This window comes from Centropristis striata, chromosome 14, assembly GCF_030273125.1.
Source record: "Centropristis striata isolate RG_2023a ecotype Rhode Island chromosome 14, C.striata_1.0, whole genome shotgun sequence".
NCBI classification, from domain to species: Eukaryota; Metazoa; Chordata; class Actinopteri; order Perciformes; family Serranidae; genus Centropristis; species Centropristis striata.
The window spans coordinates 17,642,130-17,669,560 of record NC_081530.1 but is presented as its reverse complement, the minus strand read 5'-3'; the positions used below and the strand labels follow the sequence as shown (position 1 = coordinate 17,669,560).

Sequence of the window (27,431 nt, the reverse complement as noted above, 5' to 3'; positions counted from 1 at the left end):
TGAGCTCATAAATGTACATTCATACATATTTGCTTATCGCAATCTGGAAAATAAATTACTATCTGAGCTATTTTTGCCTCTAAAAAAGGCTTCTTTTTTATTTTTAAGTACCGTAATTATTACATTTTTCTTTATTTTTTAAACATAGCAACATTCCCAGTTGTCAAACATGATATTTTCTAACATATGTTCCTACACACTGAGCTCACGTGTTCCCATAAATGCACTCACAGGCTGCTGCTGACTGCATGATGACACACTGCATTACTAACAATGAAATCAAGGATGACATAATGCCTTTGTGGAACATAAATAAAAGGACTGAAGCTAATAAGATTGCTTTTAGGGAATTCACTACAGTAAGCTTGGGTCAAAAGGAAATATGGATGTGACATGTTTGTATTAAAGTGTTATTGTAGAGGAATCACAGCTTGGCCTTAGAATAGACCTTTACTGCAGGGAGCCTTGGATTTGGTCCAAGTCAGAGTCTCAACACCTCATCCTCCACTGCACTCCCCTCGCTCTCCCTCAGACAACATCAAATTAATTTAATTATCTGTGTCAACACAATATGTAGCTTCTGGAAAATCATCTTATCACAGAGATAAACTGAGGAAAGACAACCAGGGTGTTCTGGACCATAGAAATAAAGAAATCTAAGATCTAATAGTCACATAAAAAACCACTAGGTGGCAGAAAGTATCCAGCCAGTGTTGGATTTATAAAAGGCAAATAATGTACTTTGATTTGCATTATACAAACATAGGTCCCATATCTTTTTCCAAAGCCAAATTCAAGCACTTTTAAGGTGCACTTTCAAGCATTTCCAGCACCTTAAACATGTTGTAAATTCTGTATTACTGTATAGTTTATACATTATAAACAGTATACTGATTATTTCACTTCTTCATCGCATTAGATAAGATTTTATTGTGCTATAAAAAAAACTTTTTGTGACAGCGAAACACAACATCACAAAAGTAGGTAAAGTTTTCAGCTTAATTAAAAATGATCACAATATGAATGTTTTGTTTCGACAAAAGGCTTTGTAGAAAAACAAATCTCCTATTATACATTTTTAATTTATAACAGTTTATAGAGTATGTTGTAATCTAAAAAATACCATGATCTTAATATCCTTCTAATACATTTCTCTTGTGTTGTTCTTCCACATTAGAGGTGTCATGTGAGTGAAATCTTGATATCTTGTTAATAATTCACGATAAAATCATGTAAATAATGCAGCACCTCTTAAATTGTTTGTTTTTCTGTTCTTGCTTTGTCTTCAATTTTTTATATTTATTTGCAAAGAAAATGTTAAAGATGAATTAGACTTGTAGCTAATTGTTCTCTCCAAATTTTCTATACTGTAATAAAAAAATAATAAAAAAGGGAAAATCTGATATTGTGAGCATAAAGAACAAGTGTCAAAAATATAATAAGTAAAATTATGTCAAGAGACACACACTATGGTATATATATACACTGGTATATTCTCTATTGTTAGGGGTCTTTGGCTGAAAGAGATTGTGAACTTCTGTCCTATAAAACATAAATTTCAAGACATAAATCCATTACAAATCAAGTGTTTTCAAGGTTTTCCAGCACCCACAGGAACTCTGTATGGATTTCTATGCATTTAAAAAGGTGCTATTATGTTTTGGTTGCTTTATTTCTGCAGATGTTTGAGTGCCAATTAAATGTATGTACATATTTCATATCTTAAAGTCACTGTGTGAAGCTAATTATCCAGTGTGTTAATATGATAACAAAAAGCATCACTTGGTTAATTTCCATCCTCCCATGTTTTATTTAAGAGCAGTTGTGGCTTTAGTGAAGTGTGTGGATAAGACATGAACCAGAGTATACAGGTTAAACTGATAACAGCAGACTTTATCTGAGTGTCGTATGTTTCATGCATTTATTATTATGATTATTATTATTAAGCTTTTTGCCCACATCAAGCCTTTACTCTTTTTTAATTCCTTAGAAAGCAGAGCAACATCTCGGCACTTCCACACACATCTGAAGCTCTCTGGTCTTCAGATTTCAGTCCCGGTCGAGCTCGACCAACCTGCCGCAACACGCAGCGTTGAACTCATCTTTGACTTCAGCAGCAACACTGAAACCTCTCTTCTTCTTTTTCTTCCTCCTTGTCCTCTTCTTCTTCTTCTTCTTCCTCCCGACTCTCTGAAGCTGCTTCAAGAAATGAAGTTGGTTTGTGGGATGATGCTTTCCACTTTGTGATCTGCAGGGTTCGCTGCCGCCTCGTAGTTACAGATCGTCACCTCGTGTCTGTGAGCCTGAATGGAAAATAGAAAATAAAAAAATAAATGGTTAAAAGATCAATTTTCAAAAGATAAATAAATAAATGGCTAAAATATAGCTAAATAGATAATAAAAATAAATAGATAAAAAATGGTTCAATGATCAATTTAAAACGATAAGTAAATAAATGGCTAAAATAGTCAAATAAATAAGATAAATAGAAAGAAAGTACATTTTATATTTATATTTTTTATATCCTTTATTTAACCAGGTAAAAGTCTCAATGAGATAAAAAAAAATCTCTTTTCGAAGAGAGACCTGGCCGAGACAGCAGCATAAAAAGTGACAATTACAACATTTAAACACAGTTAACATAAATAATTAAATACAATCAAATACATATACAGCCATCACAACAATATCACAAATAACTAAATAAATAAATGGCTAAAATAGACCTAAATATAAAAAAAATTAATAAATAAGACACTTAGAAAGTATATAAGTTAAATAAATAAATGGCTCAAATAGAGCTAAATAAATAATACAAATAGATAGAAAATAAATAAATGGTTTAATGATCAATTTTAAAAAGATAAGTAAATAAATGGCTAAAATAGTCGAATAAATAAGATAAATAGAAAGAAAGTAAATAAATGGCTAAATAAATACATGGCTAAAATAGACATGAATAAATAAACAAATCAGATAAATAAATAGAAATATATAGAAAATAAATAAATGGGGAAAAAGAGAAATATTCATATTGGTATATACAGTGTTTCAGGTCAAATCTATTAAATTAAGTTAAAAGAAAGGCAGGGCAGGAGAGGGGGAAAAAATCTGGTTATATATTATATTTTCAACCATATAAAATAAAGTAACTTGCATGCACAATATGTCATTTTCTGCTGGGAAGCGTCTCTCAATCAAACCAATAACAAAAGCTGGAGTTTGGTAACGTTGTGTAGTTGTATGGGGTGATGGGGAATGAAGTAGAAACTAGAGCCTGACCGATTTATGATACTGATCTGGAAATCCATCGATAACTGATATATGATATGATATGATGATATGGTGGCAGATATAGTCATTTTTTGTGCTGCAATGAAGAAAATACCTTTTTTTACGTGGTTTGTGCACCGATTTTTCACCCCTCTGTTAATGTACCCAGAGAGCTACTTTCACAAAGAATAAATAGGAATAAAAATAAATAGCTAAATAATCATCATTACTGCTCAGTTTCAGTCAATTGCTGACTATTCAATCATCATTATTATTCATCATTTCTTTTCAAACACTGACCTCAGAGTACTCTCCCCTCAGACCGATGTAGTAGACTCTGGTGCTCGCTTCTCCGAAGTTCTTTGAGATGTGGATGGAGAGGTGGTTAACGTTGGAAAAACGAGCGATCCTGGAAATAGTGACACAGTGAAAGAAAGAGACACTTTGGTTTGAGAATGCAGCCACGCTCAAAGAAAGCACTGCTGAAGTGTAAAGGCTTGCACAGGTGGAATTAAACATGTTTATCTTGAGCCATGGCATGTTTTTTGTTTTTACAGAAACACTTATACATGTCTAAGTGGAGAAAAGCATGACAGACTGAGACAAACTGAAAGATAAACACAGTTGGTTCCACTTGTGTTTTCAACGCTTCTCTGACTAGATGACAGAGGTTGGATTTCATAACATCATGTCAGCAAACTTCTTGAATAACCCTCTGAAATCTTGTGCTATTATGTCCATTAAAAATCTGTTAAAAGGGGGGCGTCCCGCTAACCATGTATGCCGTGTGCTGCGGCGGAGCCGGGTTCGAATCCGGCCTGAGCTCCCTTTGCCGCATGTCTTCCCCTCTATCACCCCCTTTCTATCTCTCACTATCAATAAAGCAACAAAATGCCAAAAAAATAATCTTTAAAAAAAAAAAAAAAAAAAAAAAAAATCTGTTAAAAGATCTTTCCCATGCCATGTTGGTATCAGTTTTTTCAGCGCAACCTCACCTATATGTCCTGATCATTCATTTTTAACTTTGACTTGATCAAAATTTTGAACCCAAAAGACACAAAGGAAAACATCAAATCTCACCTTGAAAATTATGTTTCACACACAGAAATGTACATGTTGCAAATATGAAAATATATGCAAATATAACATATAACAGGTAAAATGAGAATTATATCTAGTTCTATATTTTTATACTAAATATATTTGACATCATCTCCGGTTTTACTTGGCCAAATATCATTAAAAAAAATCTGGTATGGAGTTTCAAGCTAAGAACTTTAGAGGGAAGCTGATGGCAAGGCTCGACATTGCTTTATTTTCATGTCTTCACATCATGAAGAAGTAATGTGCAGGTGGTTTCATGGACTCCAGGGGGATAATGTACAATCTAACATTACTGTATCACTTCTCTGTCTCCACAAATAACAATGTACTGGCAGCTTAATCAGCACCTGAAGGAGCATTAAAGTGTTGATTTGGGAACCTGATGGGACAAACAGATTTTACTTGAAGGCAGAAAGTTGGTGGCTCACTTTGTCGGGTACTCCAGCTCAGCGCCGGGGTCTCTGTTGAGTCTGAAGGCCTGTTCAGGTTCTCTGCCGGTGTCGTCGAAGGACATCTGAGGGATGTTCTTGTACCTGGAGTGAAAAATAACTTCATGAAAACGCCGCCCTCTAGTGAGGGAAGGGATGGAAAAACTTTAATTGAAGATTACCTTTTTTCTCTACGTTTTTTTCTCTTTAATAATATTGTAATTGTACAGAAACACACTAATGTATCGGACTGTCTGTGTCCCACTCAACACTCAACCACTGCCAATGCAAGATAAAAAGATAACTAAAGAAATGATTAAATACTAACTAGCGGACTAAATAAATAGAGATACATAAATATATTGTTAAATAGATAAATAAATAAATGGCTAAAATAGACATTAATTAATAAATAAAACAAATATACAAAAAATAAGATTAATTAATAAATGGCTATAATAGACCTAAATAAATAGAAAAATGGTAAAAAATATCAATTTTAAAAAGATAAATAAATAAATGGCTAAAGTAGACAAACATAAATAAGATAAATAGAAAGTAAATAAGAAAAATAAATATCTGGTTAAAATGCACAAATCAATCAACAAGATAAATAAATACAATAATGAAAATAAATCACAAATTAAATTAACCTTAATGAAAGTTTCAACAATTATAAAATAAATACAAAAATATAAAATTAAAATACAAAAAGGTTGGAGTTGCATCAAATATTTAAAAAAAGATTGTTTTTTTTCTTATTTTAATGGGACTTAGAATCAGCCCAAAACTCTGTTGTATCATGCAGACTAATAATTTATAAAGGCTTTAAGGAGGTGTAAGACCCGGACCATATAGAGTCCCCAGTTCCCAGCTGCTTTTACTGTTTTGTTACCTCGCTGCCACCTGAATGAAAGAAGAAGCAGTGAACCGTCACTCACAGTCGAATCTCAGCTGGATGAGAGTCATCGTCTTCTCCAGAAATGATGATGCCTTTCAGCTTCACACTGCCTGTAAAACTGAAAGACACACAACGTTCATTCACTGCTATCTCTGACAAAAGAGGTCCAAATCAAAAGGAGATGCTATCAGGTAAAAAAAAAAAGCCAACAACAACAACAAAAAACCCAAGACGCTGTGAACGACAACGAGCCGTCACAAGATGATCAATGGAGAATTATTAAAAGCCCCAAAATGAAAGTAGAACCACAAAAGATTTGGTCTGAAATAACATAAACATAAAGAGTTCATCCTATTATACTGGAGAAGAAGAAACTAACATACAAACACATTTTATCATAACTTTTGTGTTGCCATTTACAAAGATGTTTTTCTAATAAATGTTTATACAGGCAGCAAAGCACACAATGTGTTCTTTTCAGAGAAAATGTTAAAGTTCAGACGATGATAAGGATGATTTTAGGACTTACGGGATGTTGAACAGCAGCTCTTCATCTGCGTCACTCTCCACGAACTAAAAGAAAAAAATAAAATATCAAATGTGAATCCTCTCTGACGAACTGCAGAGTTTCAATGTGTCCAAGCTTTTTATTAGAAAAAAAAAACTTGCATATGAAAGGCTTAGCAGCATATGTACTTAAGAATATATGAACGCACATTTATTATGTTAATGACTTAGATTTAACAGATATTAAGTGATTGGACAATGCAGTTTCTGAGCTTGTAGATTTTTCATTTTTCTTCCAAATACCAATTATAGCATATATATCAATGAATACAGTCCATTTTACATAATTGCCTTTTCATTTTAGTTTTTCTTTCTTTGTTTTTAATCGGTGCATAAATGACGTTCCATTACATGGATATAAAATGCTGCATTTCATGGTGTAATTGGGGGGAAAGCAGACCTAATTCTATTTTATTTTACAAATTACTTGCATTCATAAATGCATGTTTTTATGTGAAATGTTTTTTTTTTTTTAACTAATAAATGTAGTGAAGCAATAAATAGGTCTACAAAATTATTATGTGGAGTAGTAGTGTAACGTAACATAAAATAACAATATTTAAGTACCTCAATAGTAGTAAATGTACTTTCAACGACTGGATTTTAACTCAGTTTCTCAGCCCAAATTAAATGTAATTAAAATAATTGAGAGGCCAAACTCCAGCTGCAGCCTCAGTGGAATCAATAAAGTTTGATTTAATAACTGCGCAGCTCCACAGCGAGGCTCCGCAGCAGCAGCAGCAGCAGCAGCCCAGCAGACCCTCACTCTCACCGGACACACTTCCAGGGAACCCCCGGGTGACTTCTACCGCTCTACGGGACTCAGGAGGGATAGCTGGCCGGGGTAGGGGTTCTGTTCGGCGGTTACCTTGTCCCGCTCCTTCCGCTGGTCCCACGGTTTGAACACCAGCTTCCCGTCCCCGTCCCTGCTCTCGTTCAGACACTGCAGCCTCTCCGTGTCGATCCGCCGGTACAGTCCGTACTCCAGGCCCCTCTCCGCGGGTTCGTGCTCCGCCTCGCACCCGCAGCCGTGGCCGTGCCCATGGCCGTGACCGTGTCCGGACATCGTGGAGCTTTAAACACGGATTTTTCGGTTACAGCTGGCTCAGAAACGAGATGACAGCCGCAACTCGTTCAGTTCACAAAGTGCTCTGCGACCAGCAAGTTTCATCAAGTCTGTCAAGCAAACAGACGTAATAAATGTACTTCCGGTTCCAGATCTTTCAAAATAAAACAGACTATTGTTAAGAACACTAAAATAATATTACATCAAGGAGTATTTTTATAGGGCCAAACCTCATATTGTCTGAATTAAAATAGAGATAAAGTAGGGAATTTAACTACTTTTGGGAAAATATGAAATGGAAAATAGACATTTGAAAGAAAAAAGTTATCATGAATATTTCTACTTGTACATATCTCTATTTACTTGATATGATATGATATGATATGATATGATATGATATAATATGATATGATATGACTTTCCTGCAGTGGGGAAATTAAGTTGTCATAGTACCTTAAGATACAAGTGCATAGATAAAGAGGACAGAATAAAGAATATAAAAAATAAGACATATACGTTTTATACACATTATATACATATCTGCTATTTTCCATTTATTATTAATATACATTTTTTGTGTTTGTTTCCTGAAAGTACTTTGCATTTTTACAGATATTGCACATTGGAGAAAATATATTTTATCATGTTAAATAGGTTAAATAGGTTGTTGAATGTAGTAATATGAACATACTTCAGGTGTATTTCTATTTTTCTATATTTTTAATTCTTATTTGTTCATATCTTTGTTATTTATCTATTATTTACTTAAGACTTGTTGCATTTGTATTTTATATTGTAATTTTTTCATCTTTATTTTATTTACATACTTACTCAGGGATCAATGAAGTATTTCTGATTCTGACTCTACAATAAACTCTTACTTTTTTAAAAATTGGTTTTGAATGATTTTTTTTTTTTTTTGGGGGGGGGGGCAACATTTTATTAGTTCATGCTGACAGAAAAGAATGCAAGAAAATGCATATCCATATATAGTTCAGCAAATCAGAATGTGTGACTATTATTATTATTATTATTGTTTCACATTTTCATGGCTGTAGCCTATTTATTCATGTGCTTATATGGATCTCCAGCAATATGAGCCTTCAGTGTTATATGTTTTACTCTCCTGCATATTATTTAATTTGGATGATTTGGAGATTATTTTAGTTTAAATGGCAAGTTCTGTTCAAATTTGACAATATCAACCAGAAATCTTGGACTGACATGAAAAACAGGAAAAATAGATTTAAAAAAATGATTTACCCTAAATTAGTTACCCTAAAGTTAAAGTGTTTAGGCATTAACAAAATGAAAAGTGTTTTTGTGCATAATAAAATATAGTCACCTTTCTTCACTTTGAAACTCGGCATTAAATGAGCTTATATTTTATTTTGAAGGGGAAGGAAACCATCCTCTGTAACATTGATGCCTCTTTACCTTCATGAACTGCAAAACACCAAACACGAGTCATGTGCTCTCTGATTGGCTCGCATCATTTACCACCAAACGTCAGTGCTGTCGCAAATCTTTCACAAGTGTCGTAAAAGTAAAAACATTCTACAACAAAAAGAATCTACAATAATTCAAATAAATGCATAATATATGTATAAATAATTGTGTATTTTACATGTGAATGAAAAATACTAGTGGCAAATAAGTAACTACTAGTAGTATAAAAGTACAATATTGACCTAAAACAGTAAATCTAACCATATTGTAAGTAAATGTTCTGCATTTCAAAATCTTAATCCAGTAGAAGTACAAAAGTATGAGCATCAAAATATATTTAAAGTACAAATATATCTATAGTAAGGTCTACAGGACATCTCTCGGGCCAGTTTCTCCATATAACCACCTCCTCCTCTGCAGACTTTGTATTTGTTCATTAAAAGAGAAAATTTGGACACAAAGTGAAACTCTTCTCTCATGTTCAATAAAAAGCACAAACAAAACACCACCACACATAAAGTATTTAAGGGCAAAAAGTCAATTTTAATAAAAATGACCATATAACATTTATTAAAATCTAATAAAATTACAATTTTTAATCTACTTAGTTTCGGGGGTGCCAGGTCCCAGTGTTGAAAATAAATACATCTCATCATTGTTGTAGACTTATGCTGCAGACGTCCTATTAACTTCCATCCTTATTGTTGTGTTTGCTTGTTCTTCTTCCTGCAGACTCTTCAGCATTCACTCAAGCCATTTGTCACAGTGAAGCAGATATAAACAAGGACACACACATTCGACAGCAGGAATACATGATCTGAAGCCACAGGAGGGTCAAAACAAGTCTACAATGGGGGTTTTTGTGTGTGTGTCACCTTGATGTCAATTGATCCCTACACATTAAAAAAAACGTACCATGTTTAAATATGCAGGTGTTTGTTTGTTTTTTTAAAAAGCAGAGTCTTTAACCAGCCACTTGATGTCTCGGCTGACGTGCAATTTGCATGCCAAAACAATTTTTAAAAAGTGTGCAAAGGTTCTTCCTCATGTAGTGTTTCATTTGATCATAATTAAAAAGTAACAAACAACATTTCTTAAAATGAAAAGAATCTGTGATTCTTTCTGTCCCATGAAGAAAAAGTTTGAAACTTTAGTAGAAGGTCCCTTTTTTTTGCCTTCTTACTAAGAGTTAGATAAGAGCATCGACGCCACTCTCATGTCTGTACGATCAATAAGAAGCTAAGTTAGCTTAGCATTAAGACTAGAAACAGGAGGAACAGTTAGTATGCAGGAAAAAAATACACCTATCAACTAATATAAAGCTAACACTCATAATAGTTTGTGTCTCTGCACAAAGGCTGCAACATTTGGAAAAAATAATGTAATTGCGATTATTTTATCTGATATTAAAATTACAATATGATTCATGATTAACAGAGGGAATTAAAATACATTAAAATGATCATGATCTCTGCAGCACCACAGTACTTAATTAATCTTAATTAATCATTTTAAATTAACAAATATTGTGCCTCATGCAATTTGTCCATACCATCGATTTCAATCAAATTTAAAAAATAGTAGTTTCCATTGCAAAAAGGACAATTCTGTGTTTTCAAGCAGGTTATAAGCTAAGAAAATTATAACGCTTGACCAGTAACTTCTGGCATCCACTGGTTCTGTCAAAAAACAAGTTTTTGGCACATAACCCCCTCTGTCTCCTCTTTATACATGATTTTACAGTGTTTCCATGGTTTAAACCAGGGGTCTTCAAACGCTGAGACTGAGCCCCTTCATATGAACCAAAGTTTACCTGCTTAGTTTAACTCAATTTCAGGATGCCTATAGGATCAATATTATGATTGAGATGATAAAATAAGATAATATTACTCTAATAATGCTGTTTGACATAGTTTTGGACGATACTAAATAGATTTTAAAAAAAAGGTCTGTCCACAGGGATTTATGAGTTCCAGACTCCAGGAAAGTAGGAAAACAGTAGAAATCCCCCAAACAGCTGTATCACTCTGATCAAATCACACACATTTAGGTTATTCCAATATGATCTTATTAATTCATGTGATTTTTTTTTTTACTTCCATGCTCTGAGCCTCCTCTGAAGCGGTTTGGAGCCTCTCACTTTAAAAAAACCCCTCTGGTTTAAATACATAGGGTTTAACAAAGGAGAAAAAAAAGTCTGTCAAAACAATCAACAATTTTCAATACCACATGATTAAAATGATAGAACGGAAGCTATAAAATAACAAATCTACCAGCAGGATGCACAGAGGAAAATAACTGTGTGATCAGCCACTTTTTCTGTACCAGCAGCACTGTGTGCAAATCATCTATGCTAAACCGTATCGACGTTTAAATCTCTGACAACCTGAGGACAGACCCATGCTAGCCGTTTCACCCTGTTTAAAGTCTTTATGCTAAGCTAAGCTAAGCGCCCCCTGGTTCTAGCTTCATATTTATCGTACAGATGTGAGAGTGATCTTTTTGTCTCTGTCGGAAAGCAAAAAACAGGCATTTGCCAGAGCGTTAAGCTATTCCTTTTAAAATGGCTGCTAGAAAAACAAGAAAAGTAACAGACTGTGTGTTTGCAGATGTATGTGTGTGTATGTGTGTGTTTGAGTCTTTCGCGTCTTTTAAAAAATTGGTGACTTAATTTTCCGAGCACAAACGTCACACCCACTGACCGCCGCTGATGATATAAATACTAATTCAAAGACCCCCAAAACAGACGCCACCACTTAAATAAAAAAATGTAAAAATCAACCGTTCTTCCACCAATACTGAAACGTTCCTATTTTATGTTTGGTGGACACATGACAGTGTGTGTGTGTGTGTGTGTGTGTGTGTGTTCATGTGACTGTTTCTGTGTGTGTGTGTGTGTGTGTGTGTGTGTGTGTGTGTGTGTGTGTGTGTTTGTGTGTGTAGGGCTGAGGGGGTCCTCCAGTAAAACTTTGCTAAACTTAAATTAAAAACAGTTGGAATTCATAAAATACATTCAGTCTCTTTCACACTATCGACGGGAGAATCTGTTCTTGAAAGCTTTGATAGTTTTGGCCATCATGGGGGCGATTTCTGCAAGAATAGAATAGATTAGAATAGAATAGAACAGAGTAGAATAGAGTAAAAGAGTAAAATAGAGTAGAGTAAAATAGAGTAAAATGGAGTAGAATAGAATAGAATAGAATAGGGTAGAGTAAAATAGAGTAGAATAAAGGAAACAAATGGTTGGTCAGATTAAAAGAGCTGAAACACAATTTTTACTCTTTTTATGATCCTAAACTCACACACACTTACTTTTGACCTGTGGCTTGTCCCGGGCAGCAGGTCCTGGTCCTCCTCCTCCACCTCCTCCTCCTCCTCCTGGTGCTGAGGAGCGAGACGAGCTTGGAGAAGGGTTAAATTGGGAGGAAGAGGAGCGGCTCGTTTCAGCAGAATAATCAGCGCTGACTGGTCTTATTCTGAAAGGCACAGGAAGAAAAAAAAAAGTTCTGTGACGGCGATAAAGTGCAAAAAAGTCGTGAACAAAAGCAAGAACTGCAGATTTAATTATAATGTTGTCTTTAAAATGTAGAATAAAGGAAAATTCCCACATTTAATAATGTGAAAACAGAGAATCTGAATTATTTTTAAAAATATATAATAATTTTTTATTTGTAAGTTACATGACCAATTTTTTAATTATCAACATTTCTTACAATACTATTTTTTTATGGTGATATATATATATATATATATATATATATATATATATTTTAATATCTATATTCACATCACATTACCAAAACATTTTATTATTGTATTTTCATCTAATTTTTTAAATTTAGCTATTTATTTGATTTTATAAAAAAAAAAATCTTGCATGCATGTGTCTGTTTTAGTGTTTGTATTATGTCGTCAGTTGGTTTAAAAAAATATATGTAATTTAAAAAAAAAAAGAAAAATTGTTGTACGTTAAAATGAACCACACTGTTTATATAAACAGTGATGCCGGCTGTACACATTAATAAAACCTGAATTCATGTGCCACCATGCTGGAAGTGATACTGACTTGATGGGAGCTGCAGCTGCGGTGGAGGCGGCTGAAGAACCGCTGATGGTGCCGAACTTCTCCTGTCGGCGGCGGACGTCCCGCGGCGGCTTGGCGACAGAATTCACAAACGCCATCTTAACCTGCCGCCCTGCCAGGACAAACACAAAAACGTCAAAATAAATTAAGTTCTGTGACATTTCTGTAAAAAATAGCTCTTTCTTGTCATTCATTCATGTAAACCTAAAATGCTTCTCCTACCTTTGGGCTTGTTGGCGTGTGCGGAGGAGATGTTCTGGGTGAGCAACCTCAGCCGCTCCTCGCGCTCGTCGTGCAGCCTCAGATACATCTCCCTCCACGACTCGTACTCCTGAGGAGACTCGCGCTTAAAGTCCCGCTGACAGTGACGCATCCACAGTTCATCAGATTCTTCCGTGAACCACTGAAAGAACAAAATCAACACATCAGTCTTCTCAGGATTCCTAAAACATTCTGCAGCTTTTTGTTTCCTCTCATCAGCGGAGGAAGAAGCATTCAGATCCCTAACTTAAGTAAATTGTGTCTGTGTGTGTGTGTGTGTGTGTGTGTGTGTTACCTGGTTGCTCTGCTCGATGCGGTACAGCTGCTCTGGGGTGCATCTCTCCAGCACCGGCTCCAGGATGTCAAACGGCACTCCTCCAACCTCAGCGATGGCTGAAAGAGCACAGAGGAAACAAAACATCTGTGCAGCAGTGTTTATTTGTTTTCATTCATTCATTAAAAAGATAGCCGTCTCCTAGCCGTCTCCTACTTTGGCCCATGGTCTTGGAATAATCTGCAAACTGTGTAACATTTTACAAACCTAGTATCCCTGGGAAAATTTAAAGCAATTCAAATGGTCCATGTAACTGAAAATTGCCCTTGTTTTATGTATAATGTGTGTATTGCCCAATTTTCTTTTTTGCTGTTTTTCTGCTGTCACTGTCATTTTAATCTGTAAATGGCAGTATGGCAATATTTTATTGTTTGTTGTGAGTGCCAGAACTCTACAATCTCTCACAGTTTGGTCCAGAAAATATTTATCGTAGTATTGAAAGCATAATAAACTACATTTTTATTACACTTCAGTCCTTATTGTCTGCAGGTGCTTCAGTGCAACCTTCTGGGAGACTCTGTGATTGTTTTGCGGCTTTGTTATAAAATAATATCCAGCAGTTTCACTCACAGTCGATGTTATTCTGCAGCACACGGATGCACTGCTCGTACAGGGTCATCATCCTGGGCAGGTAGGCGGTCTTCGACCCCGAGTAGACCACCATCTTGGAGTTGAACCGCTTCCCCGTGAACCCGGTGTCCTCCTCGTCGTTGCAGACGGGAACTGAAAGTGAAGGAGGGAGTGAAAGTGAGGCAGTGTGACACACAGCAGGACAGGGTGACATTTACAGATGTGGCGACACTGACGAAGAAGAACAAAGCGAGAAGACCTAGATTGCAGAAATTCACTCGTTGGAACATGTCAAGGCTACAATTTCGAATTTGACACCTAAATTGTGTTTAGCTAAGCCAGAAGCCTTCAGGCCTCTGAGGCTTACAGCTGCACAGTTAGTTACTGAAAAACATACATTATACAGTCAGCTAGGCAAAATGCACACAAGAAACAAGGAGGGATTCAAAAATTGCATCATTGTTGGAAATGTAGGACTTTAATCAGAATCAGAAATATTTTACTGAGCCCTTGGGAGAAACTGTTTTTGTTACAGTTGCATGGAAAAAACGATTAGACCACCATTGTTTTCTTCAATTTCTTGTTCATTTTAACGCCTGGTACAACTAAAGGTACATTTGTTTTGACAAATATAATGATAACAACATAAATAGCTCATAAGAGTTTAATTTAAGAGCCGATATCTAGGCATTTTCCATGGTTTTCTTGATAACCGTTGTCAGGACAACCATGGAAAATGGCAAGAATTTGAAGAAAATAAGGGTGGTCTAATACTTTTTCCATGACTGTATATGAACTATGAACTAATATTTGGGTCATTATTCCTTCTGCATTAGGAAAAAAAACAATTGAAAGACCCAAAGTCCACCTGCCCTGAACTTGGATGACCTGAACACGTATTTTGTAATGAACTGGAACTGAAAATCACCTGATTTTCATGATTGGGGAACTGAAATATAAAAAGGTTGCTGCATATGAACGAAAGTTAGGATATTATATTACCTTTCCGTCTCTGAGGGGACAGCGGCGTGACGTCGATGGAGGGCAGAGGTCTGTAGTTGGGTTGAATCGCTGGCAGAGGGATTTCAGGGAGAGTCGGAGCAGATTCAACCACCTGCAGGCAACATTAGACATTAACCCAGAGGTGTCAAACACGCAGCCCGGGTCCAATCTGGCCCACTGGATGACTTGGCAACAAGTTAAAATTGCAAAGAAGTCCCAAGTATAGACAAACACAATGTGCTTAACTTATACCATGCAAACAATAAAAATATTATGTAATAATAATTTTTATTACACACATATATATATATAATTGTGCTTTTAGTGGGAGCAGTTCAATAAAATAAAGACAAGCATTTTTCTACACCTTATTCTTGTTTTAAAATAATTCACATTATATGAAAGTTATAGAGAGCGATAAAAAGGTGACTTTATATATAAATAAGGCGACGCAATAAAAAATTTGGGTGCACGAAAATTTTCACCATAAAAAAAAAAGTTAGTTTGCAGCCCTGGGGTCCTTGGGTTTTCCTAAAGTCTCCATATAAATCTTTTTTATTATATAAATATATTAAAACGTTATTATAATTATTATTATTATCACCAGCACTTTCCCGAAATGATTTTCTATTATTGTTTTTAGCTGTTTTTTTTCCTTTTTTTTAATCCTTTTTATAATTAGACTGTTATGCTTTTAACCTGTAGCACTTTGAGATTTCCTGTAATGTAAAGTGCATTACAAATAAAATGTATTACTATTATTTATTATTAGAAAAATTTGGTGCAGCTCTGCAAAAAAGTTGGATCGCTCTGAAAATAGATTTTGTTTCTGCTGTTTCTCTTACCCTCTTGCGTTTTTCCGACGTTGCCGAACTGGAGCCTGAATGTGGCCTCTTGGAGCTCTGGGTGCCGTTGGCCTTGTTCCCTTTGGAGGAGGAAGAGGAGGAGGAGGAGGAAGGGGGGGGAGCAGGCGGAGAGGAGCGTGAGCGATGGGAGGACGACGTGGAGGAGGAAGAGTGAGACGGTCGACTGTGTGACGAGGACGAGGACGACGATGGCTTCTTCTTCTTTTTGACGGGCGTCGGGGCGTCGTACGTGAGGAAAGACTCGAAGGACATGGTGGGAGTCTCAAAGTCCTCCTCCTCCTCTTTGGGCGGAGAGTCCTTCGGCGCCCGTGGTCGCCCTGGAAACAAGAGCAGGAAATCAGCAGTGGAAGGTAACTAAGTACATTTACTCAATACTGTGCCATATTGCCTTACTGATACTATCCACAATATTTATACCATTAATCTGTTCATACCATCATATTCATATTATTTACATCTTCCAGATTTGACACCGTCTTTTCGTCGATGTCTTCTTGCTTGTATACATGTTTTTACATTTATATTTTATATCTTTAACTTATATTATATATTTCATGTTTAGTGCTGTTGCACCGAGGATAAGAGGGAAACACAATTTCAATTCTATGTATGTCCTGTACATATGGCAGCATTGATAAATAAAATTAAGTTGACTTGACTCAAGTATATGTAACTTATTCACTCAGGTTACTTATTCTTTGAGTTACTTTAACAATTTAATTTATATGTGCAATATTCTCTGTGCAATGGTTGCATCTTCAACTGTCAACTCTGTTCCTTTTGTTTAAATTGTTAATACTTTTTTATATTTCTACATGTCTAAATTGTTATTACTTTTTATATTTCTACATGTCTAAATTGGTATTACTTTTTATATTTCCACTTGTGTAAATTTTTAATACTTAATATTTTTGACTTGTTTAATTGCTAATACCTCTCTTATATTTCTTGTTTACACTGTTGTTATTTGTATTGGTATTTGTATTGAAGCTCCTTTCTATTTTTCTGCTGTAATACTTGAAATTTCCCGTTGTGGGACGAATAAAGGAGAATCTTATCTAATCTTTATATTTCTACTCCACTACATTTAGCTGACAGAAAAACACAATACATTTAAAGTAATATTATATACATTATATCTATATTAAAATGAAAATGCTGTTTGCATAAATGAATCAATAATAATAATAATAATAATAATAATAATAATAATAACAATAATAATAATACAATAATATGTTTGGAATATACAAAACAGTGGGTTCATTCTGCATAACCAGTACTTTTACTTTTGATACTTTAAGTACATTTTGATGCCGATACTTTTGTACTTTTACTTCAGTAGGTTTTGAATGCAGGACTTTTATTTGTAGTAGAGTAATTTCACAGTGTGGTATTAGTACTTTTATTTAAGTAAGGCATCTGGATACGTCTTCCACCACTGCGGAGGAGTTAAGAGGAAGCAGTGAATCATGGAACATCAGGAGCCTTGTTCAAAACATCCTGTTTTAAAGCCACTGGTCGGCTGTTAGTTTCCATATTGATTTTTAAGTGTTTTCCTTGGTTTCAGAGCACTTCATGCTGCTATAGTGGCACATACATCTCACATGTTTAGATTGTTTGAACAAGTTTTGTCCTTCAGCTCCTCTGACTCGAGTCTGTTAGTTGTTCCAAAGTGCAAAACTGAATCTTTTGGTGAGGCAGCTTTTATATTCCAGCCGGAAGTGTTGCTATCTTTAAATGTAAACTTTAACCTACATATTCAGCCACTTAAATTGTATCCTATGGTATTATTTTACTCTTATTTTTATTATTATTATTATATTGTTCAAATTGTATTGACTTTCTTTTAATCAACATTATCCAGCTTTAATTCTATTTTTTAGTTTTTTTAAATTCATGTTATAATTATTATAATTATTATTACATTTTTCAAATTGTATCGGCTTTCTTTTAATCTACATTATCCAGCTTTTAGTCTTTTTTGTTTTTTTTAATAATAATAATAATAATTAATATTATTATTATTATTATTATTATTATCATCATCATCATTATATTTTTCAGTCTTATTGATTTTTAAAATGTATTTTTATTATTACCGCTTACAAAACTATTTCATTGTATTTAATGTCATGATTTTATTGTGGTTGCATCTTTTTAATTTATTTTTTTCTAGTTCTTTAATATATTTTTTATTTCACTGTCTTCCTACTATTACTTTTTTGTATATATTTCACATTTATTATTAATTTGACTATTTTATGACATTTTCATCATTTTTATTGTCTTGTGTGCACTGGTCTCAAACTATTAAATTGTTTCTTTGTCATTTTACTAATAACTTATAAGTTTGTCATTTCCTGTCAGTTTCTTAACACACAGATTGTATCTCAGTGAGCCGGAACAGGATGTTGCTCATTTTGTGGGCCTGTTGAAACAGAAAGTTTTCTGGTGCACAGAGCTGCAAAACTAATCATCTAATGAACACAATGTCATTATTTACAAGTTTCCAAAGAGTCCCTGTATGTGATCACTACAAAGACTCAGCAACACTTCTACTCCCCTTTCTTCCAGTATCATCAATATACTCTGTATTATCTTGTTCGAGCCCATTTCAGACCGTTTTGAGACGTGATATTTACGCCTCTGTAACATTTCAGCTTCAATCAGAATGTCCCAGAGGTGTGATGGAGGGACCAAGTGATCCCGGATCTGTATCACCTTCAGAGGTAGTAACAGAGCCGTTAAATTGGAGACTTCTCCAAGCGGGATCAATATGAACTGGAGAAGCCGACAAGACGGAAAATACTTTGTGTAACCAAAATTCTCTGGTAATAAGAAAGGAAGTGGGCTGTGTCATCAGAAATATGCCTCTCACTTGAGTCCGACAGTTGTCGAATCATGTTCAGCAAAATGCAGAACAACTTTGCCGAGTCTATAGAATATTCTGCCCCTCGGTCTCTGTTCACATGCAGGTACTTTAGTAGCGGCTAACCAACTGAGTTCAAATGTGACAACAGACCAACGCGGCAAGCAGTGTTTCCAATTTAGCAACTTTGTAGCGACTATTCAGACCCCTCTAGCGACTCTTTTTCAAAAAAGCGACTAGCGACAGTTCTAGCAACTTTTTCTGGTGCTATTGGAGACTTTTGGAGACTCGTTCCTACTCTTCTTAACAAGTAGTAGGCGCCATCCCAAAGCACTCGCAAGCGGCCCAGTCCTCCCGCAGCAGTCTCTCCCAGCTGCAGTCAGAGCAGGAGCTGTTAACCACTCATGAATCACGCATGCACCAAATCACCACTCAGTAGCGGCTCAGAAAGTACCTACCCGAGCAGGTACTTTCTGAGCCGCTAACCAGTAAAGTTGGGCGGATCCTCTCTCCCAAGCCACACCCATAGCGGCTCACTAGAGGGAAAAGTACCTAATGGAAATGCGCCTATTGTTCTGAATGCACTCCCCGCTGCCGCCGATGATTGTACACGTACTGCTGCTGCAATGCGAATTCAGACTGGGGACGCCAATATTACACCTTTGAGGAAACAGTATGAATGTCGTCTGGCGAAATGATGGCAGAGGTCGTTACGGCTCTTTTGCGGGAACGCAGTATGAAAAGGGGGAATGTTTACACCGTTTGCCTGGATTGCTTTGTAATCATTCCATACTGAGGACAGACAGGAAAATGACTCTAGATAACAGTGAACTAGAGGTGTGAATCAACAGAAGCAACACGAGATAAGATTTTATCCTGATACTTGAGTCACGATACGATATTATTGAGATTTTCAGCATTTTGTGATATGGTGATTATTGCGCTAAAATATATTGGGATTCAACTGTTTAACTGCATCTCTTGTTTTGTCAAATAAGAGAAAATTGTCAGTCTATTCATCTCATTTCAGTCTTTTTGTTTCTCCACAATGAGAGTCAAACCCACAGACTGACCAACAAAGTATTCAGTCAAACTGAACTGAACTGATATCAAACATGTATGGACGACAACAACTGCAGCGTTTGATCAAACTTTCAAAAACAACAAGCTTCACTGCTCTGAATTTTTTTTTAATTAAACATAAAAAAGCCAAACTTTGCAGCGTTATTTCGACACGATATCCTGACACATGGTGCCTAAAGATTCCTTAGATCTTCTAGTTTCATATGATCCCAGTATCTCCAGTATATTCTGAAAAGTGAGCCCACTAAGGCTCGCAAAACAGCGCAATACCATGCCGTATTGATTTCTCCCCCCTACTTCTACAGTGAACCTCCTCTGTCGAACATACTCACCATCATCTCCTCCTTTCTTCTTCTCCTCCTTCTTGCCCTCATGCGTGGTGGACTTCCTGCTGTGCTTCGCAGACTTCTGTAGTGGACTCTGCTGCCTCTCTCTGTCCGCGCTGCGTTTCTTCCCTTCGTTCCCTTCCCGTCCTCCTCCTCCTCCTCCTCCCCCTCGATCACTACTCATCTGTGCGTGGCGTTGCCGCCGCTCTTCGTCTCTGTCCCTGTTTTTGTCGCTGTGGGAACTATGGTGGTAGTTTTTATTGGGTTCTTTGTTTGGTTTGGCGTGGCGGATCTCTTTGCGAGGAGGAGGAGGCGGAGGACTGGGCTCGGGGTCAGGTTCATGTTCAGGCTCGGGCTCCAGCTCGGGTTCGGGTTCGGGGCTCTCATACTCGTCCGACTGGTAGTCTCGTCGCTGTGGCGGGCTGTACTGCTCGTGTTGAGGAGGTGACGGCGAGTAGTTTGTGTGATAACCTCTCTCCTCCTCTTCCTCCTCTTCTTCCTCCATGTAGGAGGGTTCTTCCTCGGGGGAGGGCTCCCGGGTGCGTCTGTGGCCTCCACCTCCTGCTTCTAGGTCCCGAGAGTGTGTGTGTGACCGAGGCGCCTCTTTGACGTGGCTGTTGGCGGGTCTGAGGAAGAAAGAGACACGTAATGTCTGGGAGAAAACTAACAGGAATCATGCAAGAACCACCAGGCAGCAGGTCAACAATCGAGGTCACACAGAAGTGGTGAAACCCAACTGAAAGCTGCAACCTGAAGATTAATTTGAGATGCAGCTCAGCACTGTGTGTCAACATGATCAATCAATCAATCGATCAATCAATCAATCAATCAAAATTATCAAAATGTATAAGAGTTTAGAACATCAATGTTTGGCTTTCTGAAGTCCATTTCCATGATCAACCATGTCTCATAAGTTGGTGCAGCAATTTTTGGGTTAGGGTTATAAACATTTGGTGCTAAATTTGACCTTTTTTTTAAATCAAGAATTAATAAAAATAGTCAACAATTCCTCCAAAATACCACATTAAGACACCAAGACCTTGAGGAACACCCAGGAAAAATCCGTGCTGAGATTTCTAAAGTTTCATAACTTTAGACATTTCTGCAAGAAGGGCATTTCTCTGCGATTGGATGGCGAGCACTTCTGTTGTGTAAACGGTGAGAAACCTCTTTATCGTAAATATACTTAGGAAAGCTGCACATCCACTGAATGCTCTCGGTCTCTAGTGTGTGTTTGTAAAGTTTCATGAGGCTGTGATTATCCTAGAGGTCACAGCAGCTCATTTTATACACTGCTATCAAGTTTCAAGAAATGTTCTCAATGCAATGAAACGGCTATGATGTGGACTATCATCATCACACATGAATGAAACTGGGCTCACTGAATCCACTAGAGTCTCAGCTTTCCAGTGATACTACATTCATGCAGTTCACAGACTGTTTAGGGACCCCAGGATGCAGAAATATTCAAATTTAAAGCATGAGAAAAGCTGCATGGGATAGCATAAAAGGGAGACTCAAGGATACCAATAGAACTTCCACTGACGTACAGCAACATGAGAGCTAAAGCATGCACCTCTCCACTCCTGACTAGTGTTTGCACTTCTCAGCTCAGCTTTGCAGAACGTACCTGTCTGCAGACTGAGGAACCAGTTTCTTCCATTTGGCTACGAGGCCTTTTGCCACCTCTCCTGCCAGGTCATGTTTTCTAAAAGAATTCACAGTCTTCCCGATTCCAGTTTCCTAAAAGAGGGAAGTGAAAACAAGGTAGATGACAAACTGGGAACACGATTATTTTCACACTTTTGTCTCTATTTTAGAGACAAAATACTTTATAATTGCACTTTCATGTTTAAATATACAGCGTGCTGCTTTCACTTCCATGTTCTGCTACATGTCTGCTCATGTACAAATCAGAAAATTACACCACTTTACTGTAATGCAGCCATTAAAACCAGGAAAAGACAATGCTAGGACATCCAAAGTCTACGATATCAAGTCTCAAATTACACTATTTATATTATATCATTATATTGCACAGCTAAGATAAGATAGAACTTTTTTAATCCCGAAGGAAATTCTGGTTCCAGATTTCTCCAAAGTTACAAAAACAATCACAATATAGGATAATATAAGAAAAACAATGAACAAAATAGGTAACAATAACTATATATAATATAAATACAAATATATAGCTCTGCTCCAAGTTAACAAATATTTGCACCAGAAGAAGACTTCAAATGACGTTCTTATTAACCCAAATTCAATGCATTTCCTCGAAATATAAATAAAACGGTACCACAAATATAGGCTAACTAAAGATAAACATGCCATCATCATCATGATGCAACCAAATAAAAACAATTCAGGCAGAAAATTAAAATAACATGTTAATATAGATGATGATTACTGGTTCTTTTAGCATCAGAGTTCCGATTTACTTATTTAAATCAACAACACAAGGCAAAGTTAAGGAGATCTTGTTTATATTTTCAGCCCCAAGTCTTATTTTAGATGTCACATGAGAAGTGTCTGTTATTCTCCTATATCTTGTCTGTGCTGTTACTTTTACAGCTGTTATCATATCTTTTGCAGCTCCATTTTGCAGATAATTGCTATAAGTTGCCGCTGACAAGAAAGAAAAAGCTGACGGAGCAAAGACTTTTTGTTCCCAGCAAGCTTCAGTCCTCACACACTAAAACCACTGTCTTCAATTGGTTTTAATTGTAAAAGTCTGCGTTGATTAAATGTGTCTCTAATGAGCTCCAGACTGGTTATCTACTGGTTTTGTCTGGAGGCCTAGCAGGTCACTGCAACTTTAAAAAATGTCACCACTGCAGTGCCCCAATCTTCTTTTTATTGGGTGAGATTTTAATTTGTGAATTAAGAGGATTCTTACCACCAGGATGTCCACAGTCATGGGAAGTTCCCCCAGTCTTTTGAAAGTCTTCAGTAACTGGGGGAAAAACAAGGGAAAATAAAAATGATTTAGAGAATTTTTCTGGAAAAAGGTGGCACACTTAAACACTGTAAAAGAAGAAGAAACAAAACACAAATATCTTCATCTTAAAGACGAATTTTTCCACAACTGCATCTTAATATTAACCGTTTTGTAAAAAAAAAAAGTCACAAAATAGTGAAGCGTTATTTCCAGGTAACGTCTTAATCCAACAAAGTATCCAAAAAATCCAAAGCTATTCAGTTTAATATCATGTATGACTAAGAAAAGCCTCAAATCTCACCTTTAAGAAACATGAACCCAGCTGTTTGGCTTTTTTTTTGCTTAAGAAATTACTAAAATTATTATTCAATTATAAAAATAGTTGTTAATACATTTTCTCGAAATCAACTTATTGGTAAACTGACTCACTGCTGCACCTTTAGATTAAATCAAATAAATACTAATAATCATAATAAAGATCAGATGGAGACGTTATAACTCTGTGCACTTGTAGCTGAATGAGAATATCTAATGACTGAAAATGAAAAAGCATCCATTTATCTTCTTGACTGATCAAAGAATCATTACTTGACTGATCAAAGAATCATTACTTGACTGATCAAAGAATCATTAGTTGCAGCTATAAACAGTAGAGTCTTTATTTATTTTCATGTAAAATGCCCTCCCTTGTTTCACAATATTGTCTCTCTAAAATAAATAAATAGCACCCAGTGTATTTGCGGATGTTGATGAGCTGTTCTTGACCTTTAATTTACAGTTAAACAGAAAAATAATTGCCAAATGTTTTGATAATCGGTTATTCATCTTAGTCATTTTTCATGCAAAAATGGCATAAAATACTGTTTTAGTTCCCTCAAATATGGGTTTCTTTTTTTTTTTTAACTGATTAATTGACAAAATATCTAATAAAAAAATATGATAATGAAAAGAATCATTAGTTGCAGCTATTAAAAGAACTGTCCCTCCCTTTGTTGACATTATTTTTATGTAAAACTTTCTGAAATAAAGAAATTACACCACATTTATATCTGATGGTTGATGAATTCTTCTTGACTTTTAATTGACAGTTAAACAGAAAAATAATCACCAACTATTTTGATAATCGGTTATTCATCCTAGTCATTTTTCATGCAGAAAATGCTGTTTTAGTCCCCTCAAATATGGGGGTTTCCTACTGTTTTTAACTGATTAATTGACAAAATATCTAATTTTAAAAAATCTGATTAATCGATAATGAAAAGAATCATTAGTTGCAGCTATTAAAATTAAAATTTTCTCCCTTTGTTCACATTATTTTTTATAAAAGACGCTCTGAAATAAAGAAATTACACCTGTTTTCTACCTGATGGTTGATGAGCTCCTCATTACTTTTAATTGACAGTTAATCACAACTTTAATCACAGTTAATCATAAAACTTGCCAACTATTTTTAAAAAATCGGTTATTTATCCTAGTTATTTTTCATCATCATTTTTTCTCAAATATGGGGTTCTCCTACAATTTTTTATCAGATTAATCTATAATGAAAATAATTATTAGTTGCAGCTTTAAAAATATTTTTTAATTTTAAATTCCCTCCCTTTGTTTACATTACTTTTTATGTAAAACTCTCTGAAATAAAGAAAATGCACCTGTTTTGTACCTGATGGTTGATGAATTCTTCAAATTAAAATAAATGTCTGATCCACAGTGGAAACAGCAGCATTTAGCAGCCCTGCGTCATGCAGACTGGGTGATAGATAACGTGGCCTAACGGGGCCGAGCAGTTGGTAAAAATCACTCAGCTGTGATTTCACCATTTTTAACTAAAATAAAAGACTTTAATAACAAGTTACAGCTTCTGTTTACCAAACATGTCTCACACATCGTGACTGCTTTGTTACATATGAGCAGTGAAAGTAAACAAAGGGGAGGTCGGGTATTGTTAATCAACATTTATCCCGTTTTAATTTGTAATAATTGGAGAGCAGTTTTCAGTGCAGTGAAGTGCAGCTGCTGTTTCATGTTAAATGACATAAATCAATGTACCATTACAGGCCCGGAGTCGGTGCAACTGCCATTACTTTCCGCACTAACGTGAGCTAGCTAGAGGGCTAACGGCTACTCTGGCCCAGAGTTTCATTATCAGATAAAATACGCTGTGGTTAATTTAAATATTTTGACAATTAATAGAGTGTGTATTGGCGGTTAATAAAGCAGGCTGGCAGGTATTAATATTAGCTAAAAACGAGCGTTAAAGAAGTACGTTATAACAAGTTAAAACCCCTTAATTATCGTGACGTCTCACATGATGCATTCACAGGCTGTCGGAGATGCTGAAATTCAAAGTGAGTGCTAATCAATCAAATCAAAAGTAATATTTTAAAATGGGTCCTATAAAAGGATTGAAATACTCAAGAACTTTTAAAGCATGAAATACTACTAAAACTAGTACTGTACATTTGCACACATATATATGGTGAATTCAGACAGTACAGTATGTTCCCTCTGCAAAAACAAGTACTGAAACCACAGAACATAATTTATTTTCTTCTTGTGACTTTCAGCTATATTAGAAGCAAATACAATGAAACAATTTAATATAATATGCAGTAGATTATGGATTGGAAATATAAAAATACGAAATACGAAACAGTAAAGAGTACTGCCAACAGTACTAGAGTCAATCAGTAAATACCGGTTAATAACCAAAGTAATTTTTCATGCAAAAATGGCACAATTTGTTTTTTCTCTGTTTTATATCATGTTAAACTGTATATCTCTGGGCCATGGGTTAACAAAACAAGGAATTTAGACATCAGTTCACTTGCAAATATTTCCTATTTTATAGAAAAAATGATGAACTGATTAATCGAGAAAATAATAATCATTTTAATTGATAATGCAAATAATCATTAGCTGCAGCCATATATATCTTTATATTTCCATGTAAAATTCATGTTTTTCTATTTGATTATAATTTTAACTTCTCAGACCAGCACACCACAGCTTGTTGTTGTTTGTAAAAGTATTTTCATTTGTCATTATGATGTGACATCGGTGGGAAAAAACTGTAAAGTCAAATGTTTTATTTTCACAGACAGGGGATGCACAAACTGTAGCTACTTCTGTCTGTATTTTAAATGGTATTTATGTGAATTTAAAAAAATAACTTGGAGATAAATCACGTATGATCTGATTGACATTAGAGAATTGGGGTTCATGTCAACACCTAGAAATAACTATGAATACATTTTATAAACTATACCTGAAAAAAATGTCATTTATTTCTCTAAAGTTACATAATTTACACACAGTGTTATTACTATGCCAATAGCCATCCTTTGTTACATCCTTTTTGAGTGAAATGATCAATAAATGTCATATGTCACACTTTTGGTGAAGTTTTTTGTGTTTCCTGCAAAACTTGAAAAAATGAGTTAGGCGATTATTTTAACAGGGAGACGGTATTTAATAAAAACGTGATGGGATTCATTCATTTCAGCCATTCTATTATTAGTTGACAATAAATGAGCTATCATAATTGTGTCGTTTGTTTACTTTACAGTGGCATAAGCTATAACAACTAATACATACTTAATTTATAAATAAAAGCTACAGAAGTTAAAAGAGTTACTATTATTGTATTTCTGACCCCAAAAGGCACCAGGTTTCTTTTTTACGTAAAAGCTTTTGAGAAAACGAAGCCGGACAGCGGCCCTCAAACGCAGCATTTAAAAAACCGTTGCGAGTGTCGGACCGCGGAGACCAACCGTCGCATTCCGGGAGACAGTCGGTGCTAAACACCGAATCTAGCCGCCTCCGCCGGTTGAGTCGTTACCTTTCGGGGCTCCGGGTTCTCCAGGAGCCGGGACTGAAGTCTGTCCACTGTTTCCAGCAGTTCCTCCGCCATGTTTACTGCTGGTACCCTGTCGCCCGGAAACTACTTCATCCTGACTGAACAGAGAAAGGGAGAAAAAAACGGAGAGGTTCCGCTCGTCCATTACCGTTACGGCGAGAAAATAAGTTAAAAAATATATATTGTAATATTTAATTACATAACAAAATAAATAAATACATTATTGATTAAATTATTATGGTTAATGGAGGGGAAAATAAATAAATTTTCTACATTAAGAGGACGGTCATGAAAGACGGAACTACGTCACAGCACAGCTGACGCAGCACGCAGGGACACCTGTTAGATTGACGTCAGTGAAAGCGCTGAATAAGCAGGTAGTGTAACTTACTGTGCAACATGCAGTGGTGGGATACTATTCAGATCCTTTACTTCAGTAAAAGTA

The 27,431-nt window shown here is 35.7% G+C and overlaps 2 protein-coding genes across 3 annotated transcripts; both read right to left on the bottom strand.

The window, feature by feature from the left end:
- Nucleotides 1-1,898: 1,898 nt before the first annotated feature.
- On the bottom strand, nt 1,899-7,457 carry pithd1 (PITH (C-terminal proteasome-interacting domain of thioredoxin-like) domain containing 1). The gene is made up of 6 exons (XM_059350003.1): nt 7,142-7,457; nt 6,236-6,279; nt 5,747-5,824; nt 4,806-4,910; nt 3,574-3,682; nt 1,899-2,303 (listed from the first exon to the last, which is right to left on the bottom strand). The coding sequence occupies exons 1-6, from the start codon at nt 7,337-7,339 to the stop codon at nt 2,202-2,204; spliced, it is 636 nt and encodes a 211-aa protein (XP_059205986.1). The 5' UTR covers nt 7,340-7,457; the 3' UTR covers nt 1,899-2,201.
- Nucleotides 7,458-9,517: 2,060 nt separating this feature from the next.
- eloa (elongin A) lies at nt 9,518-27,179 on the bottom strand. Of its 2 annotated transcripts, none has more exons than XM_059350209.1 (12): nt 26,969-27,179; nt 23,086-23,142; nt 21,817-21,929; nt 20,193-20,812; nt 15,885-16,222; nt 15,040-15,151; nt 14,038-14,190; nt 13,429-13,526; nt 13,095-13,275; nt 12,855-12,984; nt 12,101-12,264; nt 9,518-11,878 (listed from the first exon to the last, which is right to left on the bottom strand). In XM_059350209.1, exons 1-12 carry the CDS (start codon nt 27,038-27,040, stop codon nt 11,817-11,819), a joined length of 2,100 nt encoding a protein of 699 aa, XP_059206192.1. In that variant the 5' UTR covers nt 27,041-27,179; the 3' UTR covers nt 9,518-11,816. The 2 variants fall into 2 exon arrangements, with proteins under 2 accessions (XP_059206192.1, XP_059206194.1); XM_059350211.1 differs by lacking the exon at nt 26,969-27,179 and adding an exon at nt 24,791-24,929.
- Nucleotides 27,180-27,431: the final 252 nt, after the last annotated feature.

What these genes read in the sequence shown, in the direction of transcription:
- eloa (XM_059350209.1), bottom strand. Translation starts at nt 27,040, where the DNA reads ATGGCGGAGGAACTGCTGGAAACAGTGGACAGACTTCAGTCCCGGCTC. An exon ending in AGAACCCGGAGCCCCGAAAG is followed by an intron (nt 23,143 to 26,968) that starts GTAACGACTCAA and finishes TTTTTCCCCCAG; the next exon opens with TTACTGAAGACTTTCAAAAG. An exon ending in GTCCCCTCAGAGACGGAAAG is followed by an intron (nt 14,191 to 15,039) that starts GTAATATAATAT and finishes CTTCACTTTCAG; the next exon opens with TTCCCGTCTGCAACGACGAG.
- pithd1 (XM_059350003.1), bottom strand. Translation starts at nt 7,339, where the DNA reads ATGTCCGGACACGGTCACGGCCATGGGCACGGCCACGGCTGCGGGTGC. An exon ending in AGCGGAAGGAGCGGGACAAG is followed by an intron (nt 6,280 to 7,141) that starts GTAACCGCCGAA and finishes TTTTTCTTTTAG; the next exon opens with TTCGTGGAGAGTGACGCAGA. An exon ending in CATCCAGCTGAGATTCGACT is followed by an intron (nt 4,911 to 5,746) that starts GTGAGTGACGGT and finishes TTTTCACTCCAG; the next exon opens with GTACAAGAACATCCCTCAGA.